The sequence below is a fragment of the Nycticebus coucang genome, chromosome 23 (genome assembly GCF_027406575.1).
Source record: "Nycticebus coucang isolate mNycCou1 chromosome 23, mNycCou1.pri, whole genome shotgun sequence".
Lineage (NCBI taxonomy): Eukaryota > Metazoa > Chordata > Mammalia > Primates > Lorisidae > Nycticebus > Nycticebus coucang.
Window position 1 is genome coordinate 4,445,307 of NC_069802.1, and position 15,461 is coordinate 4,460,767.

Consider the following 15,461-nt stretch of genomic DNA (forward strand, 5'->3'; position numbering starts at 1 on the left):
AACGTAGACTCCACCAGTTTCAGACTGACAGCCCTGAACAGGCGTGCCACAAAAAAAAATTTTTTTTTTGGCCGGGGTCAGGTTTGAACCCGCCATCTCCAGTATATGGGGCTGGCACCCCACTCCTTTGAGCCATAGGCACCGCCCATGCCATGAAAATTTTTAAAGAAAAGAACTTAGAAGTTCAAAGCACAGTAAGTATGTTCTTTTCTTTTACTTTTTTTCCCACAGCTCACAGCAACCTCAAACTCTTGGGTTTAAGCAATCCTCTTGCCTCAGCCTCCCAAGTGGCTGGGACTACTGGCGCCCCCCACAACGCCCGGCTTACCCTTTTGTTTAGCAGGCCTGGGCCGGATTCGAACCCGCCAGCCTCGGTATTATGTGGTCAGCTCCGTTAACCACTGCGCTAAGGACACTGAGCCTTCTTTTACTTTTTTTAATTGATCAGCATAATTTAAGTGTGCTATGGAAGTTTAATTATAGGTTCAAATGTGCCATGAGATTAAAAAGGTTGAAAACCACTCATCTAGACAGTGTCAGGGAGACTAAGTCTTGAGCGCCACACGTTATCATGCTGCCATCCTGCTCTGGAGATGCGACCATAGACACTAGGAAATGGCAAGACCGATTCAAAACTGTAATTCTAAAATCCCTGGGCTTGCTACTTCTAGCATACTCCCACTGTATAGTAACTATTTGTTTTTAAGCTTAACATTCTAACCAAACGTACTGCTATGTTCCGAATGTCAGCATCCCCCCAAATTCCTATGTTGAAATCCTAACCCCAAGGTGATGATATTAGGAAGTGGTCATGGGGACAGGACCCTCAAGAATGAGATTAGTGCCCTTATAAAGGAAGCTGAAGGGACCTTGTTCCCTGACACCATGTGAGGACACAGCTAGAGGGTGCCCTCTATGAACCAGGACGTGGGCCCTCCCTAGACACCAAATCTGCTGCCACCTGGTCTTGGGACTTCACAACCTCCAGAACTATGAGAAAATAAAATTCTGTTGTTTGTAAGCACCCCCAGTCCACAGTATTTTGTTATAGCATCCTGAATGGACTAAGGCATATATTACTACAGTGGAGCCTCCACAATTAGCCACCTCCCTAAATTAATCTAATTTTCACAGACCAGACCTGTACCACATGTACATATCAGCACAGCAGGCCTGGTTCCTTAAGTTCACCATCTCCATATACTGGCTGGTTTGTTAGAGTCCCTTGGGTGGTCAACTTACAGAGGATCTACTGTACATATAAATACGGATTTTGTTATATACATGTTAATACCAGTTCAAGTCTAAAACATTTCACTGGACAGGTTTAATAGAACAAATTTATGTTATTTCTTCGGGGTCGTCAGCCTGAATACTGCTTGTAAGCCCCTTCCCATAATGGACTTTGTCTTGTTGATGGGTTTTGTTTCCCCAGCCTAGAAAATTGCACTTGGCACATCACTGTCACTCAAACATGCTCAACAGTGACTGATCTAGGGAGGGGGGGAGGCCAGTTGGAGGATTACTTTTTAACTACAAAGAACTTTAAACGTTATTCTGAATAATTATCTCCACCTCATTGATGAGGAAACCAATCTCAGAGTTTCAGATCACAAAAAGAGAGCAGGTCCCCCCACACCCTTACAGGGGATAGAGCTTATCATTAAACCCTGAATCTCAAGAAGCCAGAGGAGCCTCCTGTGAGAACCCCGTCACCACCTGCTTCATACACAGTGGCAGAGTCCCAACCAAGAGCCTGATGATCATCCCATCCCTTAGAAAAAGGCCTGTTCTAGGCACTGCCTCCTACCTCCTGGGAGATAGGGCCCTCAAAACAAAATTGGGTAATATTCTTTTGTAATGGGAAAGATAAAAAAAGAATACAAAAAAAAATGGGTATCACACCTTTTTAAGACAAATAAAAATGGGCCCCAAAACGTGGACAGTGCCTTTTCTGGAGGCTTAAAATAAAACCCTGATATGGCTATGCCCTCATCATCACAAGGATACTTTAACAAGAACAGCCATCGTGTGCTCTACTCAGAAAGCAACAAGGAGAAGAAGTGAGAAAATTAGTAAGTCAGTAGACTAAACGCATCAGGAGATGTTCCCCAAGGACAAGTACCATCTTACAGAGATTTCACAGAATTTAACCCTAAAATTCTAAAAGCATGCTAACAGGAAAGTATATTTATAGAAGAAGGGTTTGACTTTTACCTAAAACTTATTTGCCATCAGACAATATTATTGGAGGAAGATCGTGACTTAAGAATCAGAAGCCTTAGGTTTTCTTCACACATCACATTATCCCCTTTGAGCCTCAGTTTCCTAATTTATAAAACGTTCAGTATAAAGTCTGACTTGTCTTCCACCCAAGGTGAGGCTCAAATGGGAGAAGAGTGAAAAGGCTTCACTAACTACTAAAGCATAAAAGCAAAGCATTATTGGTAACAAATGTACGATGATACTAAAAGCCAACCAATTCCAAAGTTACTTAAATATAATCATAAATTCATCTCAACTCCAATTTTAATTCAATAAAAATCAAGGTCTATTACTGCTAAAGTGAAAAGAAATAAGTCATTCCAAGTACTTTATAGATCAAAGTTACTGAGTTAGGAATTAGCACTCCATCTATAGTACCACTTGACAGTCACCCAACTGCATCCTTCAATGCACAATATACACAGAGTAACAATTTGTTTTTTGTAGTAGACACAACACGTGTACGCACACACATGCACATTTATACCAGCATAAAACAAATACATAAAACCTGATTTTTTTTTCTTATTATGAACTAGGTAACACAAACAGAATTTTTTTTATCACTGGTGTAATGACGTTTTAATTTTGCCCAAAGCTAAAATCAGAACATATAAAAGATGTCCAATATTTTCACTTTCGAGTTATACTTTACTCAACTTTTTCTCATTGACCAAAAACCAGATGTGAGCAAGCCTTTGCCTTTTAAGCCCTAAACATGTGCTGTCCCATATAACAGCCAGCAGGCACATGTGACTAACGGGCGCCTGAAACATGGCTGATACAAACTGGGATGGACCATAAGTGTAAAATACATAGCAGCTGTTTTAAAGACAGAGTCTCACTTTGTCCCCCATGGTAGAGTGCTGTGCCGTCACAGCTCACAGCAACCTCTAACTCTTGGTCTTAAGCTATCCTCTTGCCTCAGCCTCTCGAGTAGCTGGGACTATAGGTGCCCACCACAACGCCCAGCTATTTTTTTGTTGCAGTTGTCATTGTTGTTTAGATGGCCTGGCCAGGTTCAAACCCACCTGCCTTGGTGTACGTGGCTGGAGCCGTACCTACTGAGCTGTGGGCGCTGCCCTACATAGCAGCTTTTGAAGATGTAAAATATCTTACTGATTTTTAAAAAAATACTGATGACATAATGATAATATTTGAGGCTAAGTATATTAAAACATTTTACATGTTTCTACTTTTTTCATGTGGCTATAGGACAAGTTTAAATTACATATGTGGCTCACACGTATTAGAAAAGGTTAGTCAATTTCTACTGGACAGAGTTGCTCTAGAAGAATTCTCTCTCTCTCTTTCTCTCATACGCACACAACATAAAGTTAATTGCTAAAAAAAGAAAAGAAAAAAACCTTAATTGCTAAAATTCACCCATCATAGTCCCCCAAATGGGTCTTGGTCTTCCCATCCTCTGGGGAGCGTGGTCAGACCCCTGCCCTCCCTCCACGGGCTGCCCCCTCTCCTGCATTAGGGAGGAGGAGCCACCTGGGGAGCGCAGGACCCACAGTGCAGCCTCAGGACTTACTGTAGAGAAGTCATTCCTTTTAACCATTCTTGTAGAGTAAAATAACCCATGTTTTGTGCATCCAATTTCCAAGCTAGGACAAGCATAACTACCTGTTAAAAAAAAAAAAAGATAAATCAAACCTCAGCAATTAACTACATTAACATCGTGCCTAATGCTTCTGTTCACAGTCGTTCAGTCCCTGAAGTAGAAACAGAGTAACTCAAAAATGAGTTCTGCTTTGGCAAACATCGAAGAAGTTTGATGACAGTTTGCTGAGAAGGGTTTGGACAAATATCCAGGACAAATAGTGGAAGCGTAAAGTGATTAAACCACTCCACAGGGCAATTTTGCAGTATCTATCAAAATTAAAACCAGTTATTAACTCAGCAATTCCATTTATGGAAGGTTATCTTATGGACAGATATACCTGCATACATACCCAAAAACGTAGATTCAAAAACACTTACTGCAGAACTATTTGTAATAAGAAAATGTTAAAAACAACCAAATGCCCTCCAATAATGGACTGGCTAAATACTCCGTTGCTAAATACCTTCTGTGTAAGGAACACCATGGCACCCCTAAGATGAATGAGGAGCGATATCTGTACAAATACAGAGCCACCTCCCGAATGAGCAGACAGCGGGAGACGGAGGGGTGGGTGGCGGGAGTTGTTCCACACACATTAACGCTTTGTGAAGTCAACTATATACACCAGGAACTACTGTAAAGTCGCCCAACAGCACCGAGCCTGGCCCAGTCACTGCTCGGGTTGGTGTCGACGGGACAGTCTCCCAGAGCCACTCTTGCTCTTGTGAATCTTCTGAAACTGGGCAGATATCAGGGACCGTGACAACTGTGGTCTACACCACCGCTTACTGCTTTTTCACTTAGCTATTTTAGAGAAAAGATGGCACAGAGAACTGATGATGAGCATTAACCCATACCCAAAAGTGTAAAGATAAAACTACAAGTTGCATCCAGCTGTACACGGTCTAAAAAACTGCACTGGGACAGGGCTGAGGCCATCTGTGACTGGGGCAAGACAACCACTTCCCTCCCATCTACCTTAAAAACCCAAGTAGAAGTGAGGAGCAAACGGAAAGTCAGTCCTAAACAGGTAAAGAAAATGGACGGGGCCTTCTCAGGACCCTCCTTCCACTCTGCAGGCTGGTCAGCTCTGGACAGTCGTTCATACACAAGGGCCACCCACACCCTCAGCTGGGGTCAGGGCTTTCTCAGGACCCTCCTTCCACTCTGCAGGCTGGTCAGCTCTGGACAGTCGTTCATACACAAGGGCCACCCACACCCTCAGCTGGGGTCAGGGCTTTCTCAGGACCCTCCTTCCACTCTGCAGGCTGGTCAGCTCTGGACAGTCATTCATACACAAGGGCCACCCACACACTCATCTGGGGTCAGGGCCTTCTCGGGACCCTCCTGCCACTCTGCAGGCTGGTCAGCTCTGGACAGTCATTCATACACAAGGGACACCTACGTCCTCAGCTGGGGTCAGGTAGACACTGCTGACGGCCTCCCTCCATTTGCTGTATCAGAAAAAGGAAATGAACAGAAATGTAAGTTTCCGTAATACAGCTGGCCAAGGATTAGGATACTCCACATTTGGCAGTTACTCTCATCTCTTTACGTAAAACGTTAAGACTTCACTTTGCCACTGGAAGAATTACCTGCGAACCATCAAAGTGCTATCATGTACCCAACTAGGTCAGATGGTAAGGCAGTGAAAAGAATCAGGATGATATAAAAACATGAAATATCAGACAAGAAGTCATTTGGAAATCACTTTTAATCATGTTCAATGATTCAATTAGCCTTCAAAAGTCAACACATACATTAAGAACTCCAGAATAAGAGCATTTAGGAAACTTAGCAAATCTGTCCTTTCATCTGTTTGCCAATAAGCTGGTTTGCAAACTAAAACATCTCTAACTTTGTCTAATTTATATCTGGAAAATTAATTAAAAGCCTTCTCTTGATACTGACTTTGGAAATTAGTTATCAGTGAAAACCTACTTTCATCAAATAAATCAGTACACATGAATTTTTTAAAGTCACAAAAATTTTAAAAATGTATATTACTAGGACTGATTAGTAATGATTTTTAAAAAAGGTTAAGATGATTGTTAAACAGTTTTAAAATGGTGACTTAGAGAGCAATGGGCTACCAAGAGTAATTTTCCAAAAAGAAGGGGTTACACGGTCTTCAAGTTATTTAACCATCCGGGAATTTTCTCCTAATCTCTCAGGTTTCTCGGATTTCTAACTCCAATTTGCCTGGGTGAACCAATCCTCATTTGTAATGCAAACGAGGTATTTTCTTAAACTGTATTTCTACTTAACCTTCTATTGGAAAGGTCAAAAATTCCACTCAAACACTTGGCTTGAGATACGGCTGACGGGCCAACCCTGACATAGTGTGAGAATTTTACACACAGTAGACTAGTATGAGGAAGCTAAGGACTTAAAGAATTTTGCCCACATCTTGGTAAATGAAAGAAGACTTGAATTTTAGAAGCCTACTTAAATTTCATAAGCTATAAATACCAGGCAAGGTGAGGATTTTAAATACTTCTAAGGTACTTACTCATCAGTGCAGACAAGGCTTTCAAACCCTATTTCACCACTTGTTTTTCAAATGTTAGTGCCTCTGAATTTGGAATGCACCCACAACTGAAGGCACATCAGAATGTACTCAGCAACACTTTTTCTTTCTTAGTGATGATATAAAATAATACAACTGGTAGCACCTTGAAATTGAAGTACACACAGTAATATTATTAATGCTTGGAATAATATTCTGAATTTGGCCTTTTAGTCTTCAATGTGATTCAACATTTTGAGACAATTTCCAGTCCTACAGAAACAGCGTTCTAAAGAACTTACAACTGGCAAAGAAGGATGAAAATGCCAGCTCCCTTTTACTGAGGACAGCTATGTGGGGGGTGAGGCACTTTGACAGTGCTCACCCTTCCCCACAGGCCTTTCTGTCCTCCAGATTAATGCTCAGCTAATCCTTGGGACCCCTGCAGCCTGACCTTCGTCACCCCGTCATCTCACTCCCACCTCTACCTGGGCCTTGCTGTCTGCTTCTTAGATCATGCGCTCATTACCGTCTTCTGTGTAGAACCTTCTGGATAGAACCGAAAGTCACTTTCAAGCCCAACTCACTCTCACTCTCCTGATTATACTGTTCAGAAAAGATTCTGCTAAACTTGGCTCAGCTCCTGTCAAAAAACATCCTTCTGAAATGGTCTTTTCCTATGTGTACGGCCTAACCCAGGAACTTGACTGGGTAAAATACAACAGACCCAGCTGTCCCCAAACCTCTGAGCCGAGTTGAGCCATACCTGAACTGGAACATATCAACATAACCAAACTGGAACACAGTGAAATAAGAAAAGTGCAAGACAAAAATCCACGTAATGAGTGAAAGACATTCCAAAGGCTCTTGAGAAAATTTACAGCTTTCCTGGTGAAACTGGTTAACAGGTGGGGTGGTGGACAACTGAGACACAAAAATGGTAAGGGTAAAAAAAGTTTTCAGAAAAAAAATATAAAGTCTCACTCAGGCACACCCAGAGCCAGACCTGCAACTGGGGGGCTCCTGGGCAGACGGCAGCCAGTCAGCCATGGCTCAAGAATTTGTGAACAGCAAATAGCAGCCTGGGAAGGTGGTTGTGTTCATCAAACCCACCTGCCCCTACTGCAGGAGGACCCAAGAGATCCTCAGTCAACTGCCCCTCAAACAGGGGTTTCTGGAATGTGTCGATATCACAGCCACCAGCTACACACGAGATTCAAGATTATCTGCAACGGCTCCCAGGAGCAAGAACAGTGCCTGGAGCCTTCACTGGTACAGAATGCAGAGGTGGATGCAGTGACCTCATAACCCTGCAAGAGCGCGGAGCTGCTGCCTCCCCTCAGGCAGACTGGAGCTCCGCAGCAGTCACAGAGCAGGGCCCAGCTGACCCCACCCCACCCGCCAGAGCTGAACAGCATCACCAAGTATGGCTTCCTGACGGTGGGTCTGGGACACAAACAGCTTTTTTCTTCTTTTGGCTCAGTATTAAATCATGGGGCCAAGAAGGCTGACGGGTCATCTTGGTTTTCTTCTGCTTTGGTCCTTTGAGTTTCAGGAGATGGCAACAATTTCTGGCCCAAGATTCACTCACTGACCCAAAATTCGTTCTTTTCTTTGGCACGTGTTTCTCTTACTGTACTGCGTGCTGGCAAACCTCTCCGTTAGACAGCGTTTCTCAGCCACCTTTGTCCAGACCCGCCCGGGATGGATCTGTGCTCACTTTTCTGCCACTGCCCATCAGCTAGAACTGTTTTGCTGAGCTTGACTTTACGGAATTTGTGTTATGAAATCAGGGAGGGGGTTACTCGGAATGTGTTCTTTCAAACTACATGCGACCCTCCACCCACCTTGAGAATTAAGGCTCTGAACCAGTGTTCACAATCTGGCTCTCTCGGAGGTCCGAGGAAATGCCCCACCATTGTGTGAAAGTCTGGGGACTGAGTGTGAGGCTGTGCAGAGTGAAGCAGGGTTGGGCTTCCCTGGTGCAGTGGGGGCCAGGGGTGCCAGCACAGAGGCCACAGTCACATGGCCACAAATGGCCTAAGGTAGTTATCCAGGCAGGTGGTCCTGAGCCACCGTGTGCTAATTTAGATCGCCAGGAAAATGAAAACAGAAGGTGTAAGACGTTATTGTGGGATAAACGTGCAGCCCGCCCCTCCCAGTTGGTCTGTGAAAGAGCCAAATGTGAGACACCCTGTCCTGACGGTCTTTTACCTGCCTTTTGAAAACTTAATTTATCAGGAAGTTTGTTCCAAAATTGAAAGATTAAGTTCATTTCCTTTAGCAGTCTCTAGTGAAAACTGTCAATTCCTAATAAAGTACTGATAGAGAAAGTCTCACTCAATTCCTACTTCTCCTGAAAAGCATGACATATACACATGGGACCAGATGTCTTGGGAACGGTTTGAATGAAGGTGATGATCTCCTAAGATCTCTTCCAGATCATAAATTCATTTAACATCTAGGACATACTTGTTAACCCAGAGGCCAATGTGATATTAAAACTGCACAGTTAACAAGCCAGGGCACGTGTAAGAGCATAATTTTTCACTTTAGTGTAAGATGATGTGGGAACAGGAAAAAAATATTTAACAATAACATACTAAGAATTAGGCAAAAATAATCATATAAAATAACCCTAATTTTTTAAAGGAAATATTTAGGGCTTTTATACTGAAAAGCAATTACTTTCTAAGCTAAATCCAATTTCTAAGCTAAAACCAGAAAGTGAAAGATTTTTGATAATTACAACCTACTTAAAATCCTCATGAACCAACGACCCCAAGTCCTGGACTCACTCTCTACTAGGGCTAAGACACTATGGAGAAGGCCAGAAGGACAAAGTGTGGTCCCCAGGTTGATCTACCATTGTACACCCTTAGCCCCTTTTAAACACCCAGCTTAACTAATTATCAAACCTTTCAATACAAGGAATTAAATGAACCCCCCCCCAAAAAAAAGACTGTAGTTATAGCATCACACATGAAAAAAAAACTACTTACAAATCAAACTAGAATCAAAACTTACTTCTTAGGTTCCCTCATAAAAGCTAACATACCATCACTTTATCACTGCTTTATTTGTTAAGGGACAAAGATGTATGTAAAAAAAAAAAAACACAAGTAACTGATTTACCCAATTCTGTAAGCTAGACTTACATTTTCAGGTTCAACACCAATGTCTTCACAAAATTTCTCCATGCCTTCAGGACCTACAACATCATCAGTACCTGCAAAATACAATCTTATATAAATTAAGTGTGAGCACACAGCCAGGTATGCTACTTCCACTAGCACATTATACTATTCAAGTAAGACTTGAAGGCCATAGCTCCTTTTGGAATTCAAAATATATATATATAGATAGATAGATAGATAGATATAGATATAAAATTTAAAAATATTCTAGAATTTCAGTTATCTCTTTGAAGGACTCTACTTTGTACAATCATTTAAATCAATTTATCACAAAGTTCTTCAATCTTTGGAATGTGGTACATATATACAGGGTATAGAAGGGGACCTGAGTTCAATGCCTGGTCTTTTAAAGAGCTTAATATTCTACTCTTATTTGGGTAATAATTTTCATACAATGATTTTTGGAAACAGCAAAGAACCACATAATATTCTCTATAATGTTAATTACAAAATAACGTGTTTCTTTTACATAGAAAAAAAAAAACACAGTTACTCTGTTCTTGAGAAGAACAATAAGACCCCTTCTCCACTCTGGCTTTGATTAGCTCTGTTTCTTCCTGAAAGAACCGTCCACATGTTCCATCTCTACTTTAGCTCCCATTCATTCTGTAATCATTGCAGTTTGCTTTCTTCTGTTCCTAGCTCTCCAAAGAAACTCCTTTTGCCAAGATCTTCAATAACCCACGAACTGTTAAATCCAACAGACACCCTCGAGCTTTACCTGACCTCTGTGATATCTGAAAGTTTGAGGCAGTTCTTTCTTTCCGAAACTGTCCCCTCTCATGGCTTCCCAAAGTGTCCCCCTGGCCCCCAATAGGGTTTCCCTCCTTCTGCTCCTCTTTTAGCTGTTGAACTTGACCTGGAGTTCCATCCCTCGGCCTCTTCCCTTCCATGCTACACACTCCCTGGGACACTCGGCCCTCCCAGGACCTTTTTCCTGCCCAGTTTCTCCCTTCCTTTTGGGCTGCCCTCTGGCAGGACTTCCTGTTAACTGACATCACTAAACTCATCCTCTGCCCCAAACCTACTCCTCCTGTCTTTCCCATTTTCAAACACCCTCTCAAGAAAACAGAGCCAAACATCTCTCCACACCACACCTGCTTAGTCGGTATTAACTGCACCTGCCCCACCTGGCTCAGTTCTCTCGCCTGCCACAGCAAACTCCTCACCACCTCCCATACCCACAGCCTTTCCCCCAACCCACCCTGCACAGAGCACACCCTGCACTCAGACACAAATCCATGCTGCCTTCACCCTTCAAGGACTCACCACTGCCTAAAGACAAAGTCCAGTAAGGTTCTCTAAGGTCTAGTGCCTCCCTTCCTCTTCAGTCTCTTATCCTTCCACCTGCAAAACAAGTTCCTTAGAAACAAATGAATCGATAGATAACTGAAGAAAAATTAAGGTCCAGAAACGCCTCACTGCTGGTGGCTCGCCCTGCACCACACATCCTGACACGTGCCTCAGCCCAGCGTCCTCTCCTTGTCCCCACTTTCCCAGTGAATGCCATCGACCTTTAAGTCTGAGACCAGATGGTGAGCAGTCTTCCCAGTCTCCCCACTGCGGAGGCGGGTCAGGTAGCTCCCTGTGACACCCACCCTCACCCCCAGCTAGGAATGTTCTTTGTTCATGCAGCACCCTGCGTTCAAAGTTACAACTCATCTGTTTTCATAAGCTCAAGAGCTTTGTTACTCCTCTTAACAAACTCAGCATAGCACCTGGCATAGAGCAGCTGCCCAACAAAAGTTCACTGAGTGAATGGATAGATGAATACCCGAAGGCAGGAATCACTCTACACACCAGCCAAGATTCAGCAGGCCACCAAGTCTAGCAACCCTCCATCTTAATACATCCCAGTTTCATTCAGGTAACATTTACTAGACATGGCCTGGAGCTATATGCACCTGGGTAGCAGGTTAGTAGAAAGCCGAGTAAGACGTGGTCCCTGCTCTCCACGAAGGGAGATGAGCACAGGAGGAGCTTCCACACAAACTCTAAGATCCCTGCAGCTCCTCAAACCCTTGGCTCCGCAAGACCCAACTCAGGCCCTTCCTCATCATCTCTCCAAAGCAAGCATTTTTCTCCAGGCCATTATTTTCCTTTTAATCACAAATGTGCTATTTTGTTTAAAAGTGCTTTGCTTCATATATTCAAATCTGTTATCATTTTTCTGAGATTTTCTTTTCTGCCCCTTTTATTTGATATATTTATGTGTTCCTAATTTTCTTATCTTGATTACTGGGAGAAAAATCAAATAAAAGTTTATTTAATTTTGATTTTATTGGACATTAATATATGAACATGATACAAAGTTTTCATTTGGAAGTAAAAAAAACAAAACAAAACATAGTTCAACCAGCACAGTTTTTCCCCTCTCCCTGCACAGAGAAAACGCTTTCTGAAAGGGCTTCTTCACGCCCTCGTCCCCAAATAGGCCATCTCCAGCAATCTACAGGGAATAGATTCACATTTATTGAGTGTTTCTAAGTTTTCCCAGGCAAATCTCTCACTTGCCAGCCCATAATTTAATCACAGAATGAATAATCCTTTTTGCCCCCTTTCCAATATTGATGCCGCTGCTTCTTTGGCGAGTCTAACAGCAGTGGCTACTTTCAAAACAGCAGCAAGCGAGGGTGAGAGTGGGCATCCTTCTCTCGTTTTTGTCTCAAATGAAAATACATTTAGCATTTTATCATTTAATATATCACCAGCTTTGGGCTTGAAAGTGCGAAGTGTGTACTCACGTACCTGTCACAGTCACACGGTAAAATATCCAAATGAGGAAGAAACAGTAAAATAAACTGCTTCCCAGTTGGCCATGCATCCTCCTCGATCTTTTTGCTATATATTTATTTAAGAGCAAATAAACACCGCAATGCAGTTTTTAAGTGTTTACTACAAACACAGGTTCCAGCTGCACCTGCACTCCTCACCCTCGCTCTTTTCACTGTGTTGGTGTGTCTGGGAATCTTCCCGTGCCTGTGGCTGTCCATCTCCTGGACTCTCGATAATACATGTTACATCACTGCACTGTACGTGAAAACGCGCGTGTGTCTACAGATCACCGTTCTTTCCCTCATTCCACTACTGTCAAGTAGTTAGGCTATAAAATTAAGGGATAATTATTCTGATAAGGAAATATCTACCTATTCCTATTTTGCTAAAAGCTTCTGTTTTTAGGAACAGATGCTTTTTTGGTATCTACTAATATGTCTATTAGGCGGGAGCTGCAAACAGCACTGGGGAAGAATTACTTTAAAATACTTGTCAAATTCCTCTCTTGGGCTTACATTTCAAAGAACTCTTTCCCTGCAGGCTGACTTGAGCCTTTTGAGCTCCTGCAGGCCTCAGTGCCTTTGCGAGTGGCCTGGGCGCACCCCGGCTCGCTCTCCCCCTGCACGCCCCAACCTGTCTACTGCCTTTTCTGTCCAGATTCATTACGAAGACGATGATTCTTGAAAGCCGTACAAGTTTAACTACAGGTTTCAGTGTGCCATGAGATACAAAAAGGTTGAAAAACACTGTTTAACAGTATGATTTGCAAAGGCATGATTCCATCAAAAGTGATACTTTATTCAAAGTATGTTAAAATAGTTTGCCATAAACATTATTTAAAAGCTACCCAGAATCCTGCCACCTAACACTTTTTAAAGAAACTCATTATCTTTCCCATGCACACATTTAAATCTAGTTGTAGTGACATGGTACATGATGATTTCGGCTGTGTTTTACCTTAAATTTATGAATTCACCTGTAGAATTAAGGTAATAATCTCATCAAGTCAGCTAACAAATATACCACTGGCAAACACAAACTGGGTTACAAGTGGGGTTTGAGAAAGATGATTTAAAAAAAATATTTAAAATAAAATGAGCTTGGTGACAAGATACTGGATGTACATCTGGAAGGGCTGGTTTCCTGACAATAATCTAGAAAAATGTGGTCCTCCCACTGGCCCTGCCTCCGTAAGCACAGGCCCCTCCCTAAACATATTTGACCTTTTCATGATGATGGCCCAAGACCCTCGCAGTAAAGTTTCCATGTTTACAGCCCCTGCATCAAGGAGGCAAAAGGGGCCCATGTGGTCACCTTCGGTACTTTTTAACATTTCTTCCTTTGGTGTTAAAACACTTTGTCACTACTTTTTCAACTGTCCACACCTGCCTCATTTTTTGGTAAACCAAAAACAATCCTGCCATCGAATTTAATTCAAAATAGAGACTCAGGGTATAAAGTCAGAGTCGTAACTACAGATTATAACATAAGCACACGAGCTCTAAGGTAACCCTGTAAAATCAGTGCTGGCAGTGTGTAATTTGGCTTCATTCCTTATTTTTAGATATATTTCAGAAAGTGGAGCTTATTAGACAAATTATGTCGACTAGTTATTTTCATTCTAATGAAAAGAAATGGGATTCAGCTTCAGGTAGAGGACTCAATAACACTGTCCCAACCCCACCCCAGCAGTCCTTTCAAAAGTCATGGAGAACTAAAATATCAAGAAGCCTGTGACCACAGAGACAGGAGAGAGAGAGCCCAGAGTGTGTGTGTGTGTGTGGGTGGCTGGGGGGGTTACTTAATACATTTCTGGGAGTCAGAAACTGAGCTGACAGGGATTGAAAAGGTGAGAAGCTGAATCCTAGAATATACCGGAGGCTGAGGTTAGGGAGAAGCTGGGCTCAGACTGTAGCCGCCATGGAAAGCAGAGGACAGGGTACACGTCTTAAGCACTGAGGGTCCACCCACGCAAACCGACTGCAGTGCTGGGGCCCCACCACCCTCCATCCTCCACCACGTTGAAGTGAGAGAGACAGCAGTATTTATCCTCAGCCCACACCAGCCAGCTTTTTCTACAGGACCGGAACCTGAACACAACTTGGGTGCTGGTATCTAGGGGGTGGAGAGGGCAGCCAGGGCCTCCCAGCCTGCTGCCACCCACGGCAAACCTGTCAGCCACCCTGGTTCTTCTCACATTCATTTTTCTTGAATACTGACCTACAGTTTTCATTCATATGGTTGGGACAGTCAAAGTGAAAACTGGCACCAGTAGGAGTTTTCGGTTATTCCCCAAAGTCAAGCCATTTCCCTATCAACGAGGGATAGGGAAGGGGTGTGGGGACAAAGGGGAGGTACAGATATAGGAACGCCACCTGCACACAAACTCTGTAAAGGATGAATTGCAAAGAACCACTCAGCAGAGAGTCTAAGGAACCTAAACAATGTGGCTTACTTAATCTTTATTCCCAAAATGTCACCTTTCTGCAGTCAGAGAACAGCAAAGAAGAAGAAACATTGCACTTCCTCTTTTTAAAGAAAACAGAAGTGTGGCTTATACTATAAAAAAATATATGTTTGCTTATAAAGGAAGACATGCAAAAAAAAATCAGAATAGCTATGCTATGGGGGTGGCATTAAGTGTACTTTTCATTTTTTAGAGCTTCCTCTTTATAACACATTTTCATAACAAATGTGAGTCAATATAGGAAAACAAGTGATCCTCCTAATCAAAGTGATACGAATGCGAGAAAGCTCCCCATTCACTCAGCACCCACCCACTAGACACCCGGTAAACTGTCCACCACTTTTACTAGTAATACAAAAGGTACTGAAGAGATTAATGGTTTAAGGAAGTAAACGTGACAACAGATAAATGCTGACACCATGTGAGTGTTTGCATCAGCGTCCACACCCTGCAACAAAATCCAACTCAAACTAATTAAAGCAACGAAGGAGAATTTACTAGGAAAAGACACTGGGGTAGCTCACAAAAAAACAAACAAAAACTACAAGAATCAGGACTGCATCCTTGCAGGACATCTACCAGAAGAGAAAGATGCTCTTCTCCCAGCTTCCATCTGAAAATCTCTGAAAGATTTAT

At 42.7% G+C, this 15,461-nt stretch overlaps 1 protein-coding gene across 7 annotated transcripts in view; it reads right to left on the reverse strand.

The window, feature by feature from the left end:
* Positions 1–15,461, reverse strand: part of DCUN1D4 (defective in cullin neddylation 1 domain containing 4) — a 76,277-nt gene that overhangs the window by 21,955 nt on the left and 38,861 nt on the right. For 6 of the 7 annotated variants that reach the window (XR_008377192.1, XM_053577677.1, XM_053577680.1 and 3 more), the window contains 2 exons: positions 9,545–9,615; positions 3,806–3,897 (listed from right to left, as the gene is read on the reverse strand). Coding sequence is in view for 6 of the 7 variants with exons in the window: in XM_053577677.1 (XP_053433652.1) it covers positions 3,806–3,897; positions 9,545–9,615 (163 nt within the window). In the remaining variant the exon portion in view is untranslated. Of the gene's footprint in view, positions 1–3,805; positions 3,898–9,544; positions 9,616–10,852; positions 13,024–15,461 lie in introns of those variants that run through there. The other variant, XM_053577682.1, reaches the window with a different exon arrangement.